The 25,825-nt window shown below is 39.6% G+C and overlaps 2 protein-coding genes across 12 annotated transcripts in view; both read right to left on the bottom strand.

Moving 5' to 3' along the window:
* The window catches only part of LOC113240475 (ankyrin repeat domain-containing protein 17-like), a 38,688-nt gene extending 12,885 nt beyond the window's left edge, over positions 1 to 25,803 (bottom strand). Inside the window, exons 1-27 of one of the 11 annotated variants that reach the window (XM_026477800.1) lie at positions 25,715 to 25,803; positions 25,419 to 25,621; positions 25,030 to 25,134; positions 24,728 to 24,809; positions 24,255 to 24,314; positions 23,138 to 23,185; positions 22,639 to 22,736; positions 19,764 to 19,892; positions 19,339 to 19,452; positions 18,063 to 18,197; positions 16,817 to 17,029; positions 16,455 to 16,663; positions 16,241 to 16,373; positions 15,916 to 16,152; positions 15,409 to 15,681; positions 14,782 to 14,950; positions 13,196 to 13,433; positions 12,860 to 12,992; positions 8,674 to 8,774; positions 7,519 to 7,738; positions 6,399 to 6,551; positions 5,816 to 5,941; positions 5,460 to 5,614; positions 2,832 to 2,984; positions 1,418 to 1,540; positions 1,098 to 1,247; positions 194 to 392 (exon numbers count right to left, since the gene is read on the bottom strand). In XM_026477800.1, coding sequence (XP_026333585.1) covers positions 194 to 392; positions 1,098 to 1,247; positions 1,418 to 1,540; positions 2,832 to 2,984; positions 5,460 to 5,614; positions 5,816 to 5,941; positions 6,399 to 6,551; positions 7,519 to 7,738; positions 8,674 to 8,774; positions 12,860 to 12,992; positions 13,196 to 13,433; positions 14,782 to 14,950; positions 15,409 to 15,681; positions 15,916 to 16,152; positions 16,241 to 16,373; positions 16,455 to 16,663; positions 16,817 to 17,029; positions 18,063 to 18,197; positions 19,339 to 19,452; positions 19,764 to 19,892; positions 22,639 to 22,736; positions 23,138 to 23,185; positions 24,255 to 24,314; positions 24,728 to 24,809; positions 25,030 to 25,119 — 3,741 coding nt within the window. In that variant the 5' untranslated portion in view covers positions 25,120 to 25,134; positions 25,419 to 25,621; positions 25,715 to 25,803. Of the gene's footprint in view, positions 1 to 193; positions 393 to 1,097; positions 1,248 to 1,417; positions 1,541 to 2,831; positions 2,985 to 5,459; positions 5,615 to 5,815; positions 5,942 to 6,398; positions 6,552 to 7,518; positions 7,739 to 8,673; positions 8,775 to 12,859; positions 12,993 to 13,195; positions 13,434 to 14,781; positions 14,951 to 15,408; positions 15,682 to 15,915; positions 16,153 to 16,240; positions 16,374 to 16,454; positions 16,664 to 16,816; positions 17,030 to 18,062; positions 18,198 to 19,338; positions 19,453 to 19,763; positions 19,893 to 22,638; positions 22,737 to 23,137; positions 23,186 to 24,254; positions 24,315 to 24,727; positions 24,810 to 25,029; positions 25,135 to 25,418; positions 25,622 to 25,714 lie in introns of those variants that run through there. The other 10 variants (XM_026477791.1, XM_026477793.1, XM_026477792.1 and 7 more) reach the window with 10 other exon arrangements.
* LOC113240398 (ankyrin repeat domain-containing protein 17-like) overlaps positions 25,246 to 25,825 on the bottom strand; it is a 44,491-nt gene continuing 43,911 nt past the window's right edge. The window contains exons 13-14 of the mRNA XM_026477687.1: positions 25,419 to 25,621; positions 25,246 to 25,311 (exon numbers count right to left, since the gene is read on the bottom strand). Coding sequence (XP_026333472.1) covers positions 25,246 to 25,311; positions 25,419 to 25,621 — 269 coding nt within the window. The remainder of the gene's footprint in view (positions 25,312 to 25,418; positions 25,622 to 25,825) is intronic.

Genomic DNA, 25,825 nt, shown 5'->3' with positions numbered 1-25,825 from the left:
AACTTTGTTTTATGGTTTTTATTAAATTGCTTTACTTATAAAGTAGCTGAATAAAATAGTGCCTGACAAAAGACCCAACACTTTCTTGTCTAATTCAAAATAAAACGAAGTATAGACGGTTCGTATATAAGTATAAGGCTTATATTCAAGTGATAGTAACTTAACGTTTAATTTTGCAAAGTGAACTAAATACCAGGTAGTAATAGCCGTTGACTGGTTCATGATGTGTGTTCACCTTAGGTAGAGGCTGTTTTGCGGGCTTAGGCTGCGCGGGCTGCGGCGCGGGTTGCGGCAACTTCGTACGGGGCAGCAGCGCCGCGATGTCCGCTTCGGGGTCGCGGATCATCGCCGCTATCAGGTTCGCCGCTTGCTTTGTTGCTTCCGCTGAACCCCTACAGCGCAAACATTAGCAATAGCACATTATTCCAACTGTCTGTTATCGGCTGCTTTTGGTTACTATCGATTAATTTTGGTAAATATTTCACACCTTTCGACCGAATATTTTCTTTTTTTTTATTCGACTTGTAAACTCCAATTCTCTACTGGTCATTCTCGGGTATCGTGAAATATTATTTAATATTTTGCAATAATATGATTGAATAAAACATAACGGGGATATTAGGCTTCTTAACGGGTCGATGATTGTTTTATTTTAGGACTACATTGACTTTGAATAGTATTTTCCCACTTTGACTGCGCTATATAGGATGTGTAGAGATTCCCTCGTACAGGTATTAGGCCATAAGATGTACAAGATCAAGTGCTGCATGGACTGTTGCAGCACTTGCTGTTGTACATCTTATGGCCGCACAAGAGCAAGTTACATCTTGTGCAGCCACAAGATGAGGCCGCCGCAGTCACATCGGATTAAACTAGCATCTCTGATGCAATCAGGGAAATTCGTAGGGAAATCAGGCACAGAACACCAACCCGAGAACGAGCCAATCATTTCAGAATACTAATAAATAACAAAGTAAATGAATTAATGAAATAAATAAATAAACCACATGCAAAATAGGCGCCTGGACGACTGGTTGCGTACACCAGTCCGTTACACCAAGTACCGAGAAATGAAATAAAATGCTATGGCCACTAACTTGATTGTAATAATGCGCTCTCCTTGTCCCTTGGTCTGCTTGTCGACTTCGATGTGAGCGCCGGTAGCTGCGCGAATGGCATTGATGTTGCTGCCCGCTCGCCCAATAACGCGCGAGATCGCGTGCGCGCCCACAGACACTTTTTTGCACCTACAGAAGCAAATTCATGTTACATACCTTAAAATAAGGTATATAATGACTCCATTCCTCACGATCTACGGCTAATGACTTGACCTCTTTATAGCCGGCCAGTTCAATTTTCTCTTTTATTTTCTCAACTCAACTACATCGTCGCTAATTAAAAAAAAATTCAAACTTACCCAGGTTCAACGGTAGACAGAGTTTGTACGCTGGACTTGCGTACGACTTCCTTCCAACCCTCTTCGCGTCGTCCTCCGACGCATCCTCCCTTCGGCGAGGTACTCTTGCCTTCTGCCTCCCACCTGTTTGTCAAATAAGTAACACTTAGATTGCTTATTTACTTTTTCATTGCGGTGACAATGAAATGAATGATGTGCGTTTGGTTTCCCGTGTACGATTTTATGTTTATCGTTAGATTTAATTATACTGGTTTTTATAATTGAAATGAATAAAATTTATTTAAGGGGCGGTCGATGATTATAAACCGGGAGATATTCCAATAAAAATCGACGATGTTTTCTTGTCTGTGACAAATATGTCATTATTTCATTTTATTTAGACATCATCTCACATTTAAGGTTGAAGCGGATTATATCAGCTATCTACACTACAATTAAGCGACATGAAATACGGTTAAAACATGCAAAAAGAATTGAGATGCACCATGCAAGGGTCTGCATTTTTATTGTTTTCGTGTAAGACCTTTTATTAGAGCAAAACCCTTAAGAGAGCTTTCGGTTTGTATGGCGTAAGTATTACCCCACATTAACCAATTGCGGAATACATTAAGGCTGATTTCAAAGCGCACTTAGCCTTTACGTTCTGACTTAAAGACACACAAACATTTTATACGTGTCGAGGGTCTTCGCTTTAATTATGACCACAAAAATTTGCACCGGCAATTACGGCTATCGGCGCAATAGTCGTGTAATCCATTTTCAATTTGTTTTCTATATACTGAAGTGCATAGTTATTTTCTTGTATAAAAAATATTTAATTATAGTATCCAAATATAAAATAATAATGTATTTAGTGTCATTTAAAGTAATATTGTAGAAAAAAATTAATATCGGTTACACCACTATTGCGCTGATGGCCTCAATTATCCGAGGACCGCAATAGTTTATGAAAACGGTTTGCATCTCGTCATTGTAACTGCCAATGTGCAGTTCGGCTTGCTGCTTGCGGCTTGTGTGTTTGTTTGTTTGTTAAGTTTACACAGGCCGTGGCCGTCTACGTATACTCTCGACGTTGAGATTTATAAAATGAACTTTGACTAAGCAAAATTGGCGGGCTATAAAAAGTTTTTTAGAAATTATGTTGGAAATTGAAAGTTTAATTAAATTTATTGCATACTAAGGCAAAGTTTGTTCTGTACTTTCGAAAAACTTGCTCACCCCGCCATTTTTGTTTAGTTAATGTCAAAGTTTATTTTATAAAGGCCCACTGCAGGGCTTCTACAAGCGTCTAATATGAAGACGCCCTAAATCTCAGTCTAAGCGTGTATCTGAAATCAGCCTAAATTTCGGCCCTACATTTCCCGTTGCAATGAAAGTGTTCGTGATTTGATGACTTCAAATGGCGTGCACTTACTGGTGTGCGCCGTGTTTTTTATATTTCTCGGACACATCAAACTCGTCCTTTTCCACATTGAGCCGTGAAGATTCGAACACTTGGCTCTTTCGCGAGCTATTCCCGTATTTAACACTTTGAACTGTTAAAGTCTTATTATCCTCTTCTTGTTTTCTGGAAGAAATATCTGTCCTTTAGCCCCCGTTGTGGTTAATGCTAGGTTTAATCTACACACTATAATAAACGAGCAGCTTAAATTACAATCTACTGTAGACATCGGATATCTAAATAGCAATAGGCAGAGTCGTTTGTCTTCAAAGAATGTTGTTTTCGTAAATAAGAAAGAAGTAATAAGAAGAATGATTTTTTTGTGTGACGTCGACTAAGATTCCTAAACGCCTTAATAACAGGATCGATATTAAGATCTTACTTAAGTCGATTGTCTCTATTGACTCAGAGGATGTGCTAGATAGTAGAAGTGAGCGTGCCTACAGCTCCAGTACCTATCTGGAAAATAGGGAGGGTACTGCAACTGCACCCGGGGCGGCTCACCCGAGATACTAGCCTCTTGAGAACCCGATGAAGTCAGTGACAACCCTGTACACTGGCTGATCTGCAGGCTTAGCATGAGCCCAAATACAAAAGTTATCTCTTCTTCTGCCAAAATGTCGAGATTTTCAAGAGAAAATTGACAGTTCGAAGAAGAGAATAACTTTAGTCTTCGGGCTTATGCTAAGCCTGCTGGGGTCAGAACCTGAAGTTATAAGGTTCCTGTGTGCGCACAGGTTATAGTGCCCTTCCGGCCATAGCCACTATAATCAAAACTATGTAGAAAAGGTATGGGAGTTATGGGAGTCTCTATTAACAAACATCTATAACGGCAAAAAAGTCGTTAACAACCAAAAACAGAGACCTGCAACAAGCACATACAAAAATTCGTAAGATCCGTTAGTTAGTTCTATGGCTTAGTTGGCATAGCGTTTGGTACAGTTTGCTGGAAGACGTTGGTTCAAATCCAGCCGGATCGAAGGAATTTTTTCTTAGTTTTTCTTTGTATTAATAATTATAACAAACTAAGTAGAGTAATTTCACAAAAATAATTTAATATCATGGTGGTAAAACATCGGGACATTCAAAAAATTTGATTTTTCACATTCAAAATTATGTTTACAAGCTTTAGGTACAGTCAAGAGCACATCAAACTTTGGACTTTGGTCCGTTTAATTGCAAGTGGCATAGAGTTAAATTTAAACCTTTAGTGTCAAGCGTGACGTGGTCTTGACCCTGTACAACAAAAGTAACAATCGTACACTCCTAGTCACGTGTAGGTTTGACGCGCGGGGTACAGGCGGGAGTCTGCACTACTTGTCTCATTATAGTACGGTTTTGGTCACTTCAATATCATTGACGATGCCGACGACTGCAGATAATGAATACGGAAGGCCTGGTGATGTATCTCCATAATTGAGTGACACCTCAGTTGATACGGACTTAATATGGACGCTGGAGCTATTTATTATTAGAGCCTTAGACATCCGATATCTTTTTATAAACTGGTCAATGAAAGAAAAGCATACTAACTACCGTTACACACAATATTACTTATAAGAAGATCATAGCCGGTTAAATTATACACTACCACCATTTACTGTAAATAGTATGGCTATGTCAACACCAAACTGGCAGTTAGAAATACAATCGCATTCATATTAGAGCACACACCGAAACTACTGAAGTTTAAAGAGCTGTACATAAAATGAGATGACTGTTTAAAACAAAGTAAATATCGCATAATAATTTTTGTTGTTCTTTACTAGTGTCTCAGAAGTTTCTATAAGTAGTATCATCGAGTATAGGACCAGAAATAGAGACGAAATGTCATCCTGCCAAATTATTGCTGTGACAACTGCGTTCCGATTGGTCAGCCAATTTGGTCAATTCTTTCACTTAAAATTGGCCAGGGGCTTTACCATGAACTCTTATTACAGTTCAGTATAGGTTCATAACGACAAAAAAGCGGGATGGTGATACACATTTCATGTAGCGCTATCTCACAACGATTCATTTTAAGCCCTAAACTGAATCGTAATAAGAGTTCATGGTAACGCCCCAGTTTAGCTTGAGCTTTGCTATAATGGACCAAAATTGCAAAATTCCATATTTAATTACCGATGAAATGTGATTCCGTTTGTTTTATAATTAGATCTTTTGCTGTTTTTCCCACACCACCGAATAGAATAGCACGGCATTATTAGGAAATTATCGTTATTACAATAAATACAGAATATTTTTTGGAATATACGGAGACGTACACACAGGTCAGTAGTAGGCGCTGTTCTATTTCAGTTTTCTAATTTGTGATTACAGCGCAAACGAGAATTAATATTTAAAAGTGATATAAGGCCCATTTGCCTGATGAGTTGCCAGGGATGGATGGCCCTTATTTCGTCTCTATTTCTGGTTATATACTCGATGACTGGTATCAAAAACGCGAAATCAGACTTGACTATATCAACGACAAAATCGTTCATTTAAGTACATGCTTGTCGAGTGATGGTTATAGAAACTTGGAGATACTGCTATCAACCTTCTGGTTTGACTTAGCCTATCATCTCAAAATCATCAACGAAGTAAACAAACACGACTCACTTGTCTTTCTTATCCTGTCTGCGGTCCGGCTGCACGGACGCCGCCGGTTTCAAGGGGGTGGCGGGAGGAGAGCTTGGCGCCACGTTCTCTTTCTCTTTCTTGTCTGGTTTAGGGGTGCTTTCTTTTTCTGGTTTCATCTCAATCTTGGTTTTACTCTATAGATAGATTATTCAATTAGGTTCGTTATCTACTAACGTTGATTATATAGATGTGTTTACATTACAAATAAGATTTCGGAATTGTTACTAACGGCAAGGATATTCCGATAATGTCATAATGGGCCTTACAGATGTTATGGATAGGCTCAAGTCAGAATATTTGATTCTCTTTCGATAAAAAGTAACAATTAGCGGTACCTTGTCTATCTGCTTGGCAGGTTTATCGGGGGGCGGTGGAGGAACTGCCTTTTCTTCTTTTTTCTTCTTCTTGCTCTTGGCGCTGGTGGCTGGAGGTGCTTTAACGTCTGACGATGAACACGAACCCTGCACGGCATTCATCAGTCAAATAAAACATTGTATGTAATGTTAGGTAGAACAATGTATATACTATAAAAGGTTTTAATTTACAATCTTACATCCTGTTCATTATCGTAATTGCCTTCTGTCGCGTAGACGAGAGTTATTGTGAATTTGGTAATCGGAATGACGCTGAGCCAAATTAAATTCAATAGCGTAGCTAATTGAAGACACACACACACTAAACATAGCCACTAGAGAATCCCTGTGTCGCGGGTGCCATGGACACATACATAGACAGCCGCAAATCACACCCAAACTCACGAGAGAAATAAATGTAGATCATACTAATATTTCTTCCGGCCCGGGAATCGAACCTGGACCTCTGCGTGGCAGTCCGGCCTGCATGGTAACCGTTCGGCCACGGAAGCAGTTAAAAGACCGAATTTATATTATTATTTTATATATAGTAACATTTAGTAACCTGTGAGTTGGCGTCGATGCCGGAGTCGCCCTCCTCTTTTGCCTGCGGCTCGTCGTCGGGCTCGCCGCCCTCCGAACACTCGCCCTCTCGCAGCGCCTTCTCGCTGTACATCGAGTTCTTGTCGTTCTCCTCCTGCAATTTGCGCCGCTCCTCCTATAGTAACACAAGTGAAGTTCGTTGAAGATACTGCTTTTATTAGGGCCTGGATTTTACGAGGCTAGTTGCCGGTTCCCGCTTAGACCTATTAAAACCGGTTTAAATTAAAAAGCTAGTATTTACGACGTGTGGCCCACTCATTCCATTTCGCATATTTCGCGGAACAAGAGTGGGGGTGTAAGCGGTCTTTTTTAACTCCGTTCCTATACCAGACCTCTGTTATTCAGATAACGAATGAATTATTTATTGTAAAGTGTTTGCAGTATCATACTAATGATAGACATACCTATATAATGATAATATGACGTTTAAGCAGTACCAAATAAAGGTTAGATTAGATTGATTGGGTCCACTACGACCAATTACAATTACCTCTAGCTATCGAGTATATAACCAGAAATAGAGACGAAATAAAGGCCATCCATCCCTGGCAATTCATCTGGCAAATGGATCTTATATCACTATACAATATCAATTCTCGTTTGCGTTGAAATTACAAATTAGAAAACTGAAATAGCACTACGCCAACAACTGACCTTTGTGTACGTATCCGTATATTCCAAAAATATTCTGTATTATTGTAATAAAGATAATATCTCTAAGAATCGGGGCTGTTCCATTCGGTGGTGTGGAAAAACCAGCAAAAAGTCTAATTACAACACAAACGGAATCACATTTCATCGGCAATTAAATGTGTAATTTTGCAATTTTCGTCCATCATAGCAAAGCTCAAGTTAAGCTGGTCTTTTCGAAAAGAAACAAATTGATGACAGCCGTCAATTGTTTCGAATTCGGGCTGATCAATCGGAGCGCAGTTATCACAGTAATGATTTGCCAGAACAGATGTCAAACAAATTAAATGACATTTGGTCTCGATTTCTGGTTATATACTCGATGCTTGTAGCCGACTACACTTTGCCGGCTATCAAATGTTTAAGTATATAACAAACATTGGGATACATACTACCTTCTTCTCCATCTTCTTCTTCTTCTTGCGCTCCCTGCGCCGCGCGGCTGCCTGTCTGCGCGACTCCTCCCGACAGCGTTCGGCGTCGAGCTCCTCCAGCAGGATGGTCGCGTTCTGATTGGCTCGCGCAGCCTGAGTCTCCTTTGCGGCGCGGATCACGCGGACGCACTCCTGGCACTTGTCCAGAAGTTCCTTGTCTGAGATCGTGCAAATGTACCTGCAACGAACGGCATGTTAAGACTCGACATCTCGAGTGGGTATCATTATTATGTTTAATATTGACAAAAATCACTTTATTACCGATAACTTTGAATCGCACGACTCAATAACTTTTCTAATTGTACTCATAAGTAAGTTTTGAGTGGAAGGGTATATTGTTATGGAATCATTACAGCCTTCCATTTAGTCCATAAACGACGCACAACTATAGTTGGTATTTTTTGAAAATAGTAAAATGACAGTTTGCAAAGTTGCCAGTTTAATATAAAATTTTAATTAGTCGTGTAGTTGTTGTCGACAATTTCATCGAGCGATTGTGAAGAAAAATATTATAAATATTATATTATAGAAGATAAATATTTTGACAGTAGGCCTATTGGCATCGAAATAAATTTTTATTTATATACATTTTAATAACGATAGGTGGATTTGCTTACGTACTTATTAAATTAAAATTAAAAACTTTAAAATATGTCTCCTCTTCGTATTTTTAATAGCCGTAGTTGTAAATGTGGTGCATGTACGTATCAATTTGCAAAAATTAACAATTCAAAGTAACCTGTGCCCAGCAGTTGGACGAATAATGGGCCGAAGATGATTTAAATGAAACAAATTCGGTTATTTATTGCATAAACGTAACCAACATCCAGTCCGTAGTCGATAGAATATTTATCGACTACAATCACTGCTTGTAAGTGGGCAACACTTTTAAGCAATAAACTGTCATTTTACTCCATCTTCAAAAAAGACAGACTATAGGTCCATTATGTAATAAAATTATTTTTGCAATAATTAGTACAATTGGCAGGCGAATTGCCTATCCTACGAAGGCTCATCACCTACTGGATGTTGTATACCTACCTTAGTTGTTTTTCATAACGCAAAGAAAGACACGAGCGTATCTAACAAGTAATCGAATGCGATGGAATGTACCTTGTCATCTCCTGATCAGAGGGGAATTGCGTGACGACGCCGACCATCCACTTCACCACTTTAGTGTGGCCTTTCCGGAAGGCGGCCATCAGGCATGATACCTGCAATTTGTCAATTATCTACCTAAGTGTTACAATTAAAGCACTGGCCTACATTTATTTCTCTCGTGAGTTTGGGTGTAATTTGTGGTTGTCTATGTGTGTATTCATGGCACCCGTGACACAGGGTTTCCCTAGTGCGGGGCTATGTTGGGTGAGAGCGTTATATACAAATATTTATCTCGGCCCGGGAAACGAACCTGGGACCTTTGAGCATATGTGAGTGTATATGTGTCTAAACTTCGAATAATATTATATAGAATGGATAATTCCTCCTTCTGATATTCCAGAGTGTTTAAAAATTTAAGGTAAAAACTTCAAAACAATTACAAAACTTTTCTTCTAAGTACACTACCGTAGTAAAGTGATTGCTACTAGTTACAACATGAAAACAAAACACAATACAACAATTCCAGGATTTCAGAAGGATGTATTATGCAGTCTTTGTATTACTTCTCAGAAGTTTAGGTACTTTGTAAATGCACTCTGCCTATTCTCTCGATCTCAGCTAACTATATCAATTCTAGTTATTCTAATTTCACGAACATTACGATTATATTGTTAATCTAATTAATTCACTCATCATTTCGCTTTTGCAATTAAAAAAATACTTATTAGTTATAAGCAATGGTCGGAGAAAGGTGTTCCACATACATAGACACATGTATACATTGACTTACAAATAAATGGACGACGGGTCTAATACAAAAACCACGAAAAAAAATGTCCCAAGTCAACCTATTTAAACATAAAGGATTATGTAATGTAAAGGATTATGAAAAAGCTAAAACTTTGAATTTAAATTGTAATGTCATTGCAGTACCGCCTAATTTTACTTGCAACAATTGAAAGGTGCAAAAAAACACCATATTCTGCTTCTACTGGAAACTTACCAAAATGCACCACATGTAGCTTCTAGTGAAAACTACTTGAACACAGGTATAATGGAGTAGCCTTTATTATTTATAAATAAATTTTATACGAAAATGTTGAATTTTATACAATGCCATTTATTACGAGCTAGGGTGTCTGATTTTCTTTTTCTTGAGTTTCGAGAATTCTCGTACCCGATTTCTCGAGTTATTTGAGAATTTTTTTAAAAACCGTAAAAAATCAGCTCAATCAACAATAAAACTAAATGTGAACTTTTCGAAAGTTGTTTTGGCCTGGGTGTTCTGAGTTGTGCCCCGAAATAAATTCCACCGTACTTGGTCCTAGGTTCGATACCCGGTAGAACCAATTTGGGAAATGAACTTTTGTAAATTGGTTCTGCTCTGGGATTCTGTTGCTCTGATACTCATGGTGAGTATGTACAGAGAGTTCCCTAGTTTCAGACCAGGTGATTGTCTTACAATAGAATACCAAGACCAGAACCATTTAGAAAAGTTAATTTGCAATGTCAGTCTACTTCAATTACCTTTTGTTTCTTAAGTTGGTATATTTTGTCATTCATCCAACTTTTGATTTTTAATGATTTTTAACGGTGTAAGATGTTCTCTGTTAATACTTGTCACTTTCTTCTTAAGTTCAAGCTATGTTTACTGGATAAATTCCTGTATTATCTCCTTTCTATGCACAGTTCACTCATTGATGTAATCACATACCAAAGCTTTAATATAAATATAATATAATGCCTAGGCACCAAAAACCAGTTCTTACTAGCAATGTTGGCAAAGCTGTTTTTTTTTAATTTTCGTTAGCCTTTGCTGGTTATGTACATATCCGATTGTCTGAAATGGGCCGAGCAAAGAAATTTGTATATTTTCGGGATAAAATGTTCTTCTCGTCGCGATTCAGCTATTATATTTCTCCATAGTGAGCAAAGTATAGGATCTCGAGGAAAACTGAAATAAGTACATTTATTATGCCATGCCATAAGAAATGTACCGATGTTTCGATTTTTTAAAATTCAAATTCAACATAAAGCCAAGTTTTAATCATCCTGAAAATCGATTCATAATAAAACCGTTATTCTTTAGGGAGTTTTGGGTGCTTATTACAAGGAAAAGACTAAGTTAGCTTAGGTTTGTTTTGTAATATTCTAATAAAAAAAAACTTACAAAAATACTTTCGGGATTATGGAAATTCATGCAAACGTTATTTCGGGCAAATGTATTTTCGGTCTTCTGATTCGTAACCCCAAGTCGTAGAAAGAGTACAACAATATTTGAAAGTATTACTAAAGTATTAAAAATATTTTAATAATAACATTACCATCAAAGTGACTCTATGAAATTTTTGTTCTAAATATTTCAAACGCTTGTGTTTGAAACAATTGAAATTGACGTGTTGGGTCTCGTTCAGTCTTTTACGCAAGCTATGAGTCGGAAAGAGACAGTTAGCTATTTGATTATTTTGATTGCTTTTGTAATTTATATTTACGATTAATTTAAATATAAATTAAATTATATATATAGTAGTGCATATAATAACACTTTTAAATGATAACTATGATAACAATGTAGTACGTACTGAAAATATGATATGCCATCCTGTTTTTTCACTTTAGTTGAGTAATTTTTACAAGGATTTACTACATCATTGACAAGCGCGCTGTCAGTCGAACAAACGAAGACTAAAGCGTGAATGACGCTCTGTATACGATTTTAACGCCCTATAAGTTCGGACACTTTTTAGCGCGACCCGACGTCCTTATAATTGTAAGTCAATGATTTCAAACAATTGAAATTGACGTGATGGGTCTCGTTCAGTCTTTTACGCAAGCAATTAGTCGGAAAGAGACAGTTAACTATTTGACTATTTTGATTACTATTGTAATTTATATTTACGATTAATTTAAATATAAATTAAATACTATATATACTAGTGCATAAAATAACACTTTTAAATGATAACTATGATAACACAATGTAGTACTTACTGAAAATATGATATACCATCCTGTTTTTTCACTTTAGTTGAGTAATTTTTACAAGATTTTACTAACCTACCTAAAACCTAGACTAAAGCGTGATTGACGCTCTGTATACGATTTTAACGCCCTGTAAGTTCGGACACTTTTTAGCGCGGACCCGACGTCCATTTATTTGTAAGCCAGTGCATGTATAGGATATAGTTATGAGGAGTAGAGTTGTTAAAACCACCAAATATTAATTGATTACTTTCTCGAATTCCGGATTTCCGGAAACTGTATCGTAAGACAAAACTACTGACCTAGGAAATCAAAGTTGGATTTTAAAATAATAATTAATAAAAAATAATTCTATTGGTTGCATGCACCTAGTGTCAACGGACAAAAGCATGTAAGTCAAAAAAGTGCGTCACTTTTTAATATACAATTACATATTTTTTGTATTGCTTACAGTGTTGGAAAATGTGAAGTGAATGATAAATTTGAGAAATACCCCACTAGAATTTAAGTTACAAATTAATGAAGTAACAAATGAATTTGACTGATGTGCTTTAGTCGGAAGATGTATTAATATAAACGAATGATGTTGGTTTGTGCCAGGGCCTGAGATAGTGGCCCCCTGTTCGCATTGCACGGCCGCAATCGTCTGGGGAGAGGGGCGGAGAAAACCGATCCTCTCCTCCATAGGCGCGGGAGCCCCGGTATAGTGGCCGGGGCGGCCGGGCGGCGTCGTGGTGAAATAGAGATGATCCCACGGCGCCGGCACAAACCCGGCGAGAGGCAAACCGATGGGGTTTAGTGGGTACACCCCTGGGTCCATGCTAGACCGAGGAGCAGCGCCCTTTTCAGGGCGCCGGGACTCCCACATAACCTTCGAGCCGCCCGGGCTCGGGGATATCCATAAAGGATTCACAAAAAAAAAAAAAAAAAAGGCCTGAGATAGTGACACCATGAAAACCGGTGTGCATGCCACTTGACCGTGGAGGTAGTCAAATAATAATAAAATAATCAATATACAAGACTTTTCTGGTTACCTTGGGACTTCGCAGTGAATATCAGGGTAACTATAATTTTGCGGTCCTTACCCAGAACACACAAACTGATTCAATTTAGTACAGTGATATTGCCTCGAGACTTCCAAGAGACCTCCTTCAATAGCGTCCAAGCCGATGAGTGTCTTTCGACACGTTAATGGCAAATTGCGCAAGTGGATTACCTTTCTATTGTCCTGTGAGTCGATGTCGGCGCCGGCTGCGTAGAGCATTTCGACGACGGCTAGGTGTCCGCCATTAGCCGCCAGCCATAGCGGAGAGTTGCCTTTTTTGTTCTTCACTTCTACCGCCGCTCGTCTTCATAAAAGAACGATTTTTTTACATGTTACTCAGTGTACACACTTTACATGTCCCTCACCTAGATAAAAGCAGTTATTTTTATATTTACTAAAACCTACTCTTCATAAGCCTTTACAATCCGTTACAAAAATTATAAAAATAATATTCAAATTGAAAAAAAGGCTATTTAACGATGCTTGAGAATTAAACGAAAATCTAACCTTTGCAGCAATAGTTCGACGAATTTTGTATGTCCTTTATCAGCAGCTATAGTGAGGGCAGTGTCGCGTGACGACGGTACAGGGGGCGCGTTGACATCCGCGCCTTTGTCCAATAGTACCCTCCCTACTTCCACGTACCCCCCACTGGCTGCTTCCATAAGAGGCGTCAGTCCGGTCTTCGCTCGGTGCTCCACGTTCGCTTTCCGGTCGAGTAGAAGACTTACAACTTCGTGTCGTCCTGCAATGTTTTAAACAAGGTTAGCATGTTTTAAGTATAGAACAAATTTAATTCTACGATTCCATTAATTCGGGTTAATTTACATGATACGTTATGGAGGCATAGTAGCTGTACTACGTCTTAGGGTCCAGAACTCAACTCAATGCTCAAGTTAGGATTTGAGCAGACTTGAGTATGATTTCAAGCACTGGAAATACGACCCTAATGGCAAGGACTTGAGTATGATTTCTAGTGCTTTGAATCATACTCAAGTTCTGACTTGAGCATTGAGTAGAGTTCTAGAATATGACCCTTAGTGTACGTAGTGTTACATACATGGCATGGCAAGTATCACGAGCGCATAAGTGTCCTACTTCGAACGAAGGAGATGGACGTGAGAGCCACCATCACCCATTATGCTTGAGAGCAAACGAGCTGAATCATCGTTAATTTTAAAGCGATTACACATGGCGACTTTTAGCAGCGATGCAAACGCGATGCAGTCGCTAATCGTCTACCTTTACACACGCACGAGATTTTAACGCGATGCAATTCAATAGTCTATAAATCCCAAGTGTAGCGATGCAATCGCGCGTTTGTATCGATGCAGTCGCGCGTTTGTATCGATGTAATCTCCTATAAATTGCAAGGGTAGCGATGTAACCGTGTGTAACCAGCCTTAGGTTTGATATTTTTTGGTGTTATGGTTTCTGGGTTATTCCCATTTGATCCCTGAAATCGGGTCCCCTGGTGGATCCGGTTTATTTTATATTATTTTCTATTCCCATTGGATCCCGGATAAAAAATTATACATTAATCTCATAAGTACCAACTTATAAGCTTATTTTTGTACAGTTAACAAGAAAAACTTTATAAGCTCTAAGAGATGACGCAAATTTGCAAATTGTGCATATAAATGGCACAAAAAAATTACTAACCAACTTTTGACTGGGGATGTCTCAGTTAGTCACTGTTTACAAAAAAATACATTTTTAATATTCCTTTAGATTGATTTTTTGTTACTTATAATTTGCAATATGTCAATAATAATTAACTGTCACAAAAATTTTGTATGTCATAAATAGTCATAATTATAACATTTGATTACCATTGCTTAATAAATGAATATTTAATTTTAAGTTCTTTTTTCCCTTGATCCGTTGGGAGTTGCAAAATAAAGAGTGGATCAGTTGGGATTTAAAACTGGCGATGGATCAGTTGTTGGGAATCAGAAGGGAATAACCTGGTTTCTAATCGTATATAAAAATGTATACGAGTGTTTTCCCTACTTACAATTATTATTAACAAAAATAATCATCATCAAATGCAAGAGAAAAGAAGTGCAGATGGAGATACACGAAGAGGTTACCTTGGAAGCAAGCGAGCGTGAGCGCGGTATTTCGGTTAGTCTCGATCTGTGCGTTGATGTCGGAGCCGCAGTCGAGCAGCAACCGCACGGCCGCCGTGTGCCCGTTCATCGCAGCCAGCATCAACGGTGAGATGCCCAACTTGGAGCCCGTGCGGGAGTTTATCTCCGCCTAGATAAGGAATTCCACGGGATAAGCAACATATATATTACTATTATACTTATTATATTTTTATTAAGGTTGACAATTTATAATAATGAATCGGCTATACTATCATACGCTAACCTAGTGTATTCTCACATGTATGACTTTATGGGTTTTTAATATTTATCGTAAGAAGTGTTTATTCCGTATTTACAGTATGAATATAAATTGTGTGTATATATATTTATTAATTAAATAATATAATGGCTACAAATGTATAAAATTTTGCGATACACGTATATGCTATTACTTTTTATATAATAAAATAAAAACATATTTGATTCGGCGAATAAGGCAGGTACGGTGTCTTAAAATTAAGGGCATGGTAAGCTTGTTGTTATTGGCATCACAATACCACATGATTTATGAGTTAGTGCGCGACCTGTCACATGTGCGTGACATGATACGTGCGACTGTACTCTCACCTGATGGTGCAACAGCAAACGGATGATGTTGACATAGCCCCCTGAAGCGGCGAGCGAGAGTGGCGTGTAATCGGACACGTTGCGGTGCTCTTTATTGGCACCGCGACTGAGGATCAGCTCCACCACCTCGTAGCGGCCGCCGGAGCATGCCAGTGACAGCGGCGTGTCCTTGGTGCGCTCCGACTGCGCCTCTATGTCCGCGCCGTGGTTCAGGAGGATCTCAACGATCTTTTCGTGACCCGCTGTCGCGGCAAGGATTAGAGGTGTGAAGCCCTGTAAGTACGATTCATGTTGTTACTTCTGCACTACAAAAGGGGTAATTTTTGTTCATGAAAATTACAGGTAGTTTTTAATATATCGTGGTTTATAAATTAATAGGAAATCTTGTTGCCAGGACAAATTTTGGATCTGTGGTACATTGTAATTTTACTCTAAGGGATAAAACGATATTTAAATATCACGAGACACATCGTCAACATCTCTTTCAGAATGGTTGAAGGCTCTTACCTTCTTGTCGCGGTGTTCGATGTCCGCGCCGCGCGAAAGCAGCAGCTCGACGAGGTCTTCGTGGCCGCCGGCGCAGGCCAGCGTGAGCGCCGTGTCGCGGTTGGAATCGGTCTCGCCGTCCACGTCCATGGCGCAGTAAGCGGCAGGCGCCGGCGCGGGCGGCGTGCCGGGGAAAGCCTCGCCCGCGCCCAGTGTCAGCGCCGCGCTGCGCCCACCGCGCCCCACGCCGAACCGGCCCTGCCGATACGGCATGCACCGCGTTAGTGCCCTTGTTCGATACATTTTTAGGCGACGCTTTGTCGGTGTGTCCTTCCTGTAGTTGTACCTTTTTCTTGGCGGTGACAGAGGTGTTATGGTGATGTTGTTCGCGTTTCGGATGCGGCTGCGGTTGCTGCGCAGCAGTCGCGCCCGCTGCTGCGCCTGCGCCCGCACTGGTCGTCATAGGAGCGGTGAACGACCTAAGGACCGAGTCGCGAAAGATTAATAGAGAAATTGTTTTATATTACCATTTACCAAAAAAATATTTAATGTGTAAGTACCTGTAGACTTCAGTGTAGGTGGTGGGGAGGGAATGAGCGTGTGCAGGGTGCGGCTGGTGGGGCGGGTGGTGCTTGGGCTGCGCGGGCGGCGCAAAGTGGGCGTCAGGCTTGTCCGCGTCGTCGGCGCCCAAGGCCGCCGCGCGTGTCGCGCCTGCGCCCGTTTCGCCCGGCGACGGAGGCCGCAACCGGTACTGGCAGCCGTTACCCGTCTGAGAAAACCATTACATATTACAACAAATATCAAATGTAAATGTAGTGAATTGATCATATTTTTATGGTTTATGATTTTTAATAATTATTAATATAGAGGTTAATATTCCTCAAATTTTATGTGATGGTGTCATATCAGTAGTGATAGTTACCGCGAGATCCAGGTGGTGGTGGTGGTGCAGATGGTGGTGGTGGTGGTCGGCACGGGGCCAGTCCGCGGCGAGCGCCTCCTCTGCCGCGGCCAGCAACCGGCGCGCCTGCCGTTCGTCCGCCTCCGCCTCGCCGCCGCCGCCAGCCTCTGCCTCGCCCACCGCGTCATTCTCGCACTTCGCTGATAGCATTTCATGCGATTTTTGCTGCATCACCTGAATCGTTTTGTATCAATATTATATATATCTATCTAGAGTAGAACGAGGTACATGTATTGTTTTTTTTTGTGAGACGCGAAATTGTTAACAATTATAAGTAAACATCAGCGTCGTAGTTCTACTGAATTACGCCATAATGTTGAGTAAGGCCCTTTTTGCTGACACCTCAACAACACCTCAGACCATACCCATTAACGTAGACCTTTATTTTATCTGATGAGGCTTAGGACAAAAACCGATAAAACCATTAAGACAATTATTTCAGAAAATGAAAAAAATATATGTCTATAATATTCGTGCTTGAGGAATTGCAGTTGCAAAATGACAAACGCTTATTTTCCGTCTGTTTGCTCCGCATTCTGCAGTTCTTTGGTCACATTGCACGCAGAAGCGCTGATAGTCTCGAGAGCGTGATTGTTATGGGCAGGATTGAGGGCAAACGACCTGGAGGTCGAAGTTCGTAACGATGGTGTGACCAGGTGGCTGAAGATCTGGCAGTCCCAGTAAGCATCGCATTCCACCTCGCCAAAGACAGACTGAAGTGGAGAAGATTGATTGACGGAGTACTTGTTCAAAGTCACGATCCTCAGCATTGAGGGAGTGACGAAGGAGAGGATAGTTGACTAAATTAATGTTGAACGAAGTATGCCATTTGTTGGCTACTAATGCCAACAAATTGGCTGTACTGTCTGGTAACCTAAATATCGCATTCAAGTGTGTATCTGTTGAGGTTAAAAAAAACAAAAACAAAATAAAGTTATCGGTTTTTGATCAGACTATATGGCTATATCGCTATTTGATATAAGCGCACCGGTTTTTAAATAAAAAAAAACATTATAAAAAAATCACCCTTATTTTTTAATTTACTTACGAAATAAAAAAGGCTTAAATTAATAGTGATAGTTCGATTTTTGGCACAATCTAAATAAGTAAAAATGAAAAATGCAGAACAGGCGGGTATTGCCGTACTTGTTTTATTATACTATGGTATTATATATATCTATATTAACTAGTGCATAAATGTGTTCACCTGTAGTACAAGCGATCGCAGCTCGTTGGGGGGTAAGGCGACAAGGGAAGGGACCTCTCTCTGCAGGTAAGCCAGCACCGCGCCCAGTTCGCGCGCTTCGGCGCCGGCCGCGCCACCGCCCGCCTCATCGCCCGGCTAAACAATAACACATTTCAATAATTTATATTCACAAATTTTAATATGAGAATGCAATAATTGCATTTTTTCCTTCTCCACCGCGAGAAATTTGCATTCAGCACAACAAACTAACAGCACTGATATTAAAATATTGCCAAATTTGCGATTTTTTTTTCACTGTTAACATTTTTTGTCATGTATTTGTTTGTATTATGGGATAAATTAAACGTTTTTATTAAAACCAGTGACCATAACAAATCAAATCGTCTAATCACTAATCAATCAATCACGGCGCTGAACCGGTCGCGACTTGTTTACGGCGGGTGGGTCAGATATTCGACGGTCGGATATCCGGCTATTCGGTCCAGGAGCTCGCCGGATATCCGGTATCCGGCCAGATCACTATACGTTTCATCTCTAGTTCAAATCGATCGTGATCGCGATCCTTTCATTTGGTCGACTGGCAATACCAAGTAGTACTTAAAATTTAACAAAGTTTGCAAGAGTTTATAGTGAAAAACAGTTATCTGAAACTGGTCTCGTTTATGAAAATAAACAGAACCAACTTCTACCACTACATGCACAAAAACAGGTCTTCATCGTTCTATATTGCGTACATAATTTACCTTTATTGAAATTTGAGTACTAAATTACAACAGATACCGTTATATAACTTCATAGTTCTCTCAGTTACAAGTAATAAACAGATTGTCAACGATCCTGTAGTTGCTGTTTATCCTATTACTAGCGCCTATAATCAAAAAATCAATTTCTTTGGCGTACTGATTATGAATTTTCCGGCCGGATACTAAAAATAGTAATAGATATCATTTCAGCTCTGGTACATACATAGTACAATAAAAGATCAAAAGTTTATTTTTGGTAAACTTATTATGTTTTGTAAAAAGTCATGAAACAAAAGTTGTTATTTATGATGTTAGTAAGTGCTGCGAGGTTGTTAGTATTTTAAAAATAACCCTGTATAGATGTGTGATTCCGTTATCTAGTCAGATCTTTGAAACACGTATTAATGTAGTTTTCCAAGGTCAGTAGGTAAACCTTGAAAAAGTACATACTTGACCAAAATGTGATTTTCGGTAGCAGATGTTGTTCATAAAAACTACATCATATCATCAAGACAATATGAAATTATTGTTACCTGGGTTAAAAAGGCGTCCGGCCTTGGTTGCAGATCTTGCACGTACTGTTGGGGCTTTTTCTGCTGCGCAGCCAGCTGTTGCAGTTGCTGTTGCTGCAGCTCCTGTAGCTGATGCTGCGAACAGTCGGGTTGCAGCTGCTACGTCACAACACACCAGGTCATCATTAAATAAATATCTAAAAGTAATATATACCAGAATCCAGGAACTTGCTTGTGAATATACAAATATTAGAAGCTTCACGCATTTGTTGAGAAATGCGTGTATTATACATACGTACGTATTATAACGTGTATACGTAGTATGCTATTTAAGGTGAAGATGTACAAGTGTCAATACGGGGATAAATGTTAGGATTGGGTAATGAATAGGAAGGATATTCCCGGCACGAGAAAAACTACGACAAACTATTAAGAGAAATGTTTACCGCGACAGCACCAACGTCACTGACGTGCTGCCCGAGTCTCTGCAACGCTTCAAGCAGCAACAACTTGCAGCCGAACTTGTTGCACTTGCGGGATACCTTCGCGCGCGGACGTTCTTGAATGGGAACGGTCTAAAATACACGCTCAACGCATCAAGCATTATGACTAATGTTAGATAAACAATTTGTAGTTCTTTTCGCGTACGGTTTCGTGATTCAACTTATGTCTTATCAATGTTTGCCCAATACAGCATTCGTTACATTTTGCATTTATATCACATTTACATCATAAATTTCGGTAAAAACATTTAACTGAAATATAATTATTAGTATTAAGGTGTTAAAAGTCATGTCTAAGTAGTGAATGATTACGGCAACACGACGACTGATTGGAGTTACCTCATTTATTCAATAGAACATATAGCCCCAATCAAGGTCCACTGCAATCCATTGTTCACTGAGCGCACTCTTCACTAAAAGTACTGTAGGGAGCAGAGATTGGGATACAGGTATGTCTCTACATCTATATTAAAACAGCGAAGGCCTAATACGTTTAGCCACCCCGACATGTCTTTATTGGAGCCAACGCAAGGTACGGTGGTTTGTGACGGCCTGAAATTTGGAGCACGTAAATATTTTTTTCTCAAACATGCTCGGAAACGTTTGCTTTACTTTAAAAAAAGAATCCAGAAAGTTTTTCGTTTGTGGAGCGTGTTACTCTTATGTGAATCCAATTCTGTCCGATGCTCTAACTTTTTAAATATATTCTACAAAGATCTGAGGGCCACTACCATTGCGCCCGTCACCCTGAGACATAAGTTGACAAGTCCCATGTGCCTGTAATTTCACCAGCACCCGTACCCTTCAAAACCGGAACACGGTAATGCTGGCATTACTGCTTGGCGGCAGAAATAAGTAATGTGGCAGTACTACTGTGGACGAACTCTTTCATAAGGACAACACAATATCTACTAACAAAAAGTATAATATAACTACGAAAGAAAAACTGTCATAAAGCCAACCTAAAATTACATACGTTGATCATGTATACAGTCAACTGCTCACTAGCATTAGAGCCGTAATGGCGAGAACTAAAAAAAAAATTGTCTGTGGTCGTGTGTCTGTGAGCACCACATACTTAAAAAATGGCGTGGCGGTAAAAGTTGAGTTTTGAGTTGCGTAGTTTGAGCTGTATTCAGTTTCATATAAAAGTACTTATTATTATTATTATTATTAAAGTACCGACTTACGGGCGTAATGTCGACTGACTTTCGGTCGCATCATGTGACGGGCTGGCGCGGGTGGAAGCAAGGGAGAGGGAAGTAGTCACTTTGGTATAGGTTGCGCGTGAGTATAGACGTTTCTTGCGAAAATGTTCAGTACGGAGTTTAATTCATAAATAATTGAACAACTTACTTGATTATTATTATTAGTCTTTCCTCTGGACTGATGGCGCGTCTCATATTTGTATCTAACTTAGTAATAAAAGGTTTTACTAGGCTTAATAATTCTTGAAAAACATTTATTGGCTTGTGGTAGTATTTAACAAATGAATCGGAATGTTCACATAAACTTGTATATAATATATAAAACTGCCCATACTTTAAACGTTGCATATTGAGTGGATGTACCCAGTTTCTTTTTCTAATAATAGCCTTCTAATGCTCCATATATGCATACAATTTTTGATGGATCCATTACACTATTACGACACAAACACCCCGCATAAACGCTTAAAAGCAACTGAATAAAATACGTTCGTCTGGCACTCCAAAAGAATTTCGGTCGAGCGCAAACTGCGCAACTCAAAAAAACGCAACTTACGAAATTACGCTCATCTGGCGTCACTCTTATAAGCTTATAATATGACACTGAATCGTGTGCATTAAAATTATTCATCATTAATTTTCGCTATCATTTGTATTCACACTGCGATTTATGGTGAACTGTTGCTTCCTCCTGTTGCGACCTTATCCAGCTGAATTTTCCACTGGGAAGTCAAAGACTTTAAACTATGAGGTGGGTGTGCGTGTTTCAGTCACTTTTCCCTGTTTTTAGATTTGCTCTATATTGCAGTTGGTAAACATAACTTTATTTTACTCTACACTACAAAAACACAGTTCATTGTTTGTTGTTGAGCTAGGTCTCTCAGTCGATTGGACTTGCCTAATAGTTTTTCTTAATTTATATCCATGTAAAAGGGGTAGGCTACTGCGTGTCATCGTACAGTCAATGTCCTGAGATACCTGATCTCCTAACTGACTATTTGGTTCTTAGGCCTTTAACCTTAGAGCCGTAAAATTCATTTTCACGTGACATCATTAGTAAATGACGGTTTAAGAAATTTTATGATCGTTAATTATATTTACATAAATAAACACTCATTTCAATCTGATGAAGCTGGAATTCCTTTTCATATTTCTGTTGAACGCGTAAGGCCGCAGTTTGAAACGGTGGTGCGTTCAAAGTTTGTGCGTACATTACACGCAGACGTGTGTACAATGCACAAATTTGCTGCCTAAGAAGACTCTCGAAACGAAAAGAGCCGTTAAGAGCTTGGTATCTTAGGGCACCGACTGTATTAACGTCTAATTCGCAGTTACAGTAGTACGAATATAAGCCAATAAATAAATATCTTTTTAAAACTCGCAACACAAATGTCAGTAAGGTTGCCAGTAAAAGTGGTTATATTGGATATCATCAATATGCTTGATGATGGAACGTTGTCAAGTGAATCTTGTCATGAATGTTGATTGTAATTTCTGTGCCTTGGGAATTTAGGAATTTGGGGTTCAGGACCTGGGTTCTAAAGTTCAAGTACCTGCAATAGTCCTGTTAAGCGAACTGCGAGACTCGCCATCTTAATGGTTAAACTCACCTGGTGAAGGTTAGTGGCTAACTGCTGCACAGGGAACAGCTGCTGCGGAGGGGGATACGGGGGCGTGGTGGGGAGGTGGATAGTCGTTGTCACTCCTGCTGAATTTGAATAAGTTTTATTACATGTAAATAAACAAAATACTTTAGTGCATTATGAAAAGTATACAAATTATCTTGGGTTTTTCATGAGTTAGGATTTTGCAAGGAGAATAATGATATCAGGTAACAAGATTAGCAACTGAGAAATGTGATCGTCCACCATTAACTCTTTTAATACAGGGGTCAGTTTTCTCTGCTGCTGGTTGTGAACGTAGAGATGTGAAGCACGTAAGCAATTTCGAACATTGTGTCATTATTACGGGGTGCCAGTTGCGAAGGGTCCATATAACACAATTTCCCTTGGCTTGCCCATGAAATTTGTTCTCCAATTTTGTCGTAGGTATTGAACAGAAAATGGCTTGTATTGCAGCAATTGCTGCGTACCTTATACATCGGCTTACCTTCTACAAATATCCACCCTTCGCCACTGCGCGGTACCCTTTTATTAGCTAAACAAACGACGAAAAAAATAAATAATGAACATCGATAACGCATGAAGGACAATTTAGTTTTGATTATTGTTAAAAATGTAAATTAGGCACCATTGTTTTTAGTAAATTGACATGAAACTTTGCAGTGAACCGGAATCTAAGATCTCTATAATACCAATTTTCAAGCAAGCAAATGTTATTTTAAGTGTTAACAGATAACAAGCAGGCTTGCGTAGACAACACGAGGTAACATTAGTACTGGACACAAGTGATATGGTAAACAAAACTGTGAATTATGTATTTTAGCAGGAATTGCTTGTAATTAATATTGTCATGACTTATGAAGAACAATAAAGCTATGTTAGATTTCTCACCTCGCTTCAAATGACATAAGGGCTTTTTGTCTGTCGGTTTATTTTGTCCCGCTCGAGTAATTAAAAGCAAATGTGTTCGGAAATCGATGCGAGAAAAACACGCGTATAGAGCAAAATCCGCGTTAGAAAAAAGACGCTGATTAAAAAGAATTTACAGTAATTCGCATCTGTTGAAGTGTCAACATATTTTTTTAAAGAATTAGCTAGAAATTGAACAGGCAATACGGTTGGTTCATGGTTAGTAATCTATCAACATTTGTAGTTTATGAAGTCCCCTCATTTCACTAAATATGACATTTTTCTCATTGCTGTGTTAGATATAAGTTCCTCAGCTGTCGAAAGCATCACTCACTAACTGTGTCTACTTTTTTCATATATGAATAGAAGTCATTTATAGCACGATTTTGATACGAGTTACAGTTCAAGATATAGTTTGTAGTTTATGAAGTCCCCTCTTTTCACTAAATATGACATATTTGTCATAGCTGTGTTAGACGTAAGTTCCTCAGCTTTCGAAAGCATCACTCGCTAACTGTGTCTACTTTTTTCATATATGAATATAAGTCATTTATAGAACGATTTTGATACGAGTTACAGTTCAAGACATAGTGGTAAACCGAAAATATAATATATAGAGCCAGTTTATATGAAGCGTGGTGACAAATGTAGCATTCAGCCTTATGGTAGCGATAGCGTGGCTGCGCAGCACTTGCCTTGTGCGCAGAACTGCAGGTCCAGCGCGTGTAGAGCCGACGTGGCGAGTGTCGGTGGACCTTCACAACAACGTTCTCATGTATTATGCTACATTGCCTTATTATATAGCTATTCCAACCTATCTACTCCATATGCGTATGTTACATAGCGCCCAGTTTAAGTAACTTACAATTTTACCGAAAAAAAAAAACGAGTTCGATAGACAATTTCGGGTTCTATGTAGTCATGTATACAATGCATTTTCGTCAAAATCACAAGTTAAGTCAATTATAAGGGAGAATATAAATAAATTTGTGATACATTCTGCATGGAATCAAGTCTCATAATGGACTTTAATAATTAGTTTGTTGTTCCAAGTTCCACTTATTACCGACTATAACCAATTTGTTTTTGATATGGGCCAATTTTCTTTTAAGTTGTTTTTGAACGAAACAAGAGATTGTTTATAAAGACAGTTATCGCAGGTACTTACCATTGGAGTCAGTTAATTCGAGCAAGCTTCTATCAGTCTCAGGCAGTGCTTCGTTGCGTGTTGCCGCCAACGTTTCAGCTCTCTATGTACACAACATTTTGTTTATAATAGATGTTTAAACAATGTATTTGCTTTATAGATAGGTAGACAATACATGGGCATACTACAGATATTTTACACCACACATACCGTCACCTTTAAAAAAAAACACTACTTCTACTTAAAAAAAATCTAAGTTCAATGCATTCAAATACAACTAACTAAATTTTGAAAAGTTTCGAAACTTTCTTAAAGGGACTCACATTGAAATCATTGTCGATAACGTCTTTATTTTTACGCTTCTTGGTGACGTCCTTCCATGTAAATCCGGGGGGAAGGGAGAGCTTGGACATCGCATCTAGGCAGATCTACGGAAGGAGGTAGAGTAGAGGGCGTTTAGGACAATGTGGCGGGTTGAAATCCGGAACCGCATTCCGATTATAACATTCGTGTACGGTGTACGGATTTTACGATATGATTTATATACCAACAGCCTTTGTACACGAGACGGTGGAAAGCTTTGTTGCACTAATACCCGTGATAGGCTGCTCGCAGATGTACAATAAAAGCTCATTCAATTGATTCTTTTGCATAAACCGTCTCGTGGACCACGGGCCAAGTGTATATCGTGATAGCAAATGCGAGTGTGTACCTGTTCGTCGAGTATGTCCGGCGGCGGCGGTAGGTGGTGGTCGGAGTGGGGGGGCGCGGCGCGCTGCTTCCGCGCACACTTGTGCTTGCCCACGTTGGCCGGGAGGGGCGCCGCCGCGGGGAGCGGCGCCGCCAGGGGGGTGGCGGCCAAGGGGGGCGTCGGCGCCGCGCCGGCAGTGGGGGGAGCGCCCTGTTTCTTTCGCCCTGCGATATAAGTTTAGATGATAAATAAAATATCGTCAGCGGTATGCCTACACAATAATATAGTCTTTGATCGGTGGCTGTTTGCGGACGTACCGTCGAGGTAGAGCTTGGCGAAGTTGGCGGGCAGGTCGTGAGGCGGCGCGGCGGGGTGGGGGTGCGGCAGCGGCGCCGCCGCGGGCGCGGGCGCGTGCGTGTGCGCCGGCA

Source organism: Hyposmocoma kahamanoa, unplaced genomic scaffold (assembly GCF_003589595.1).
Source record: "Hyposmocoma kahamanoa isolate Upper Pololo Valley unplaced genomic scaffold, ASM358959v1 138, whole genome shotgun sequence".
Taxonomy (NCBI): domain Eukaryota; kingdom Metazoa; phylum Arthropoda; class Insecta; order Lepidoptera; family Cosmopterigidae; genus Hyposmocoma; species Hyposmocoma kahamanoa.
The sequence above is the reverse complement of the archived record's forward strand: the minus strand, read 5'-3'. Positions and strand labels throughout refer to the sequence as shown.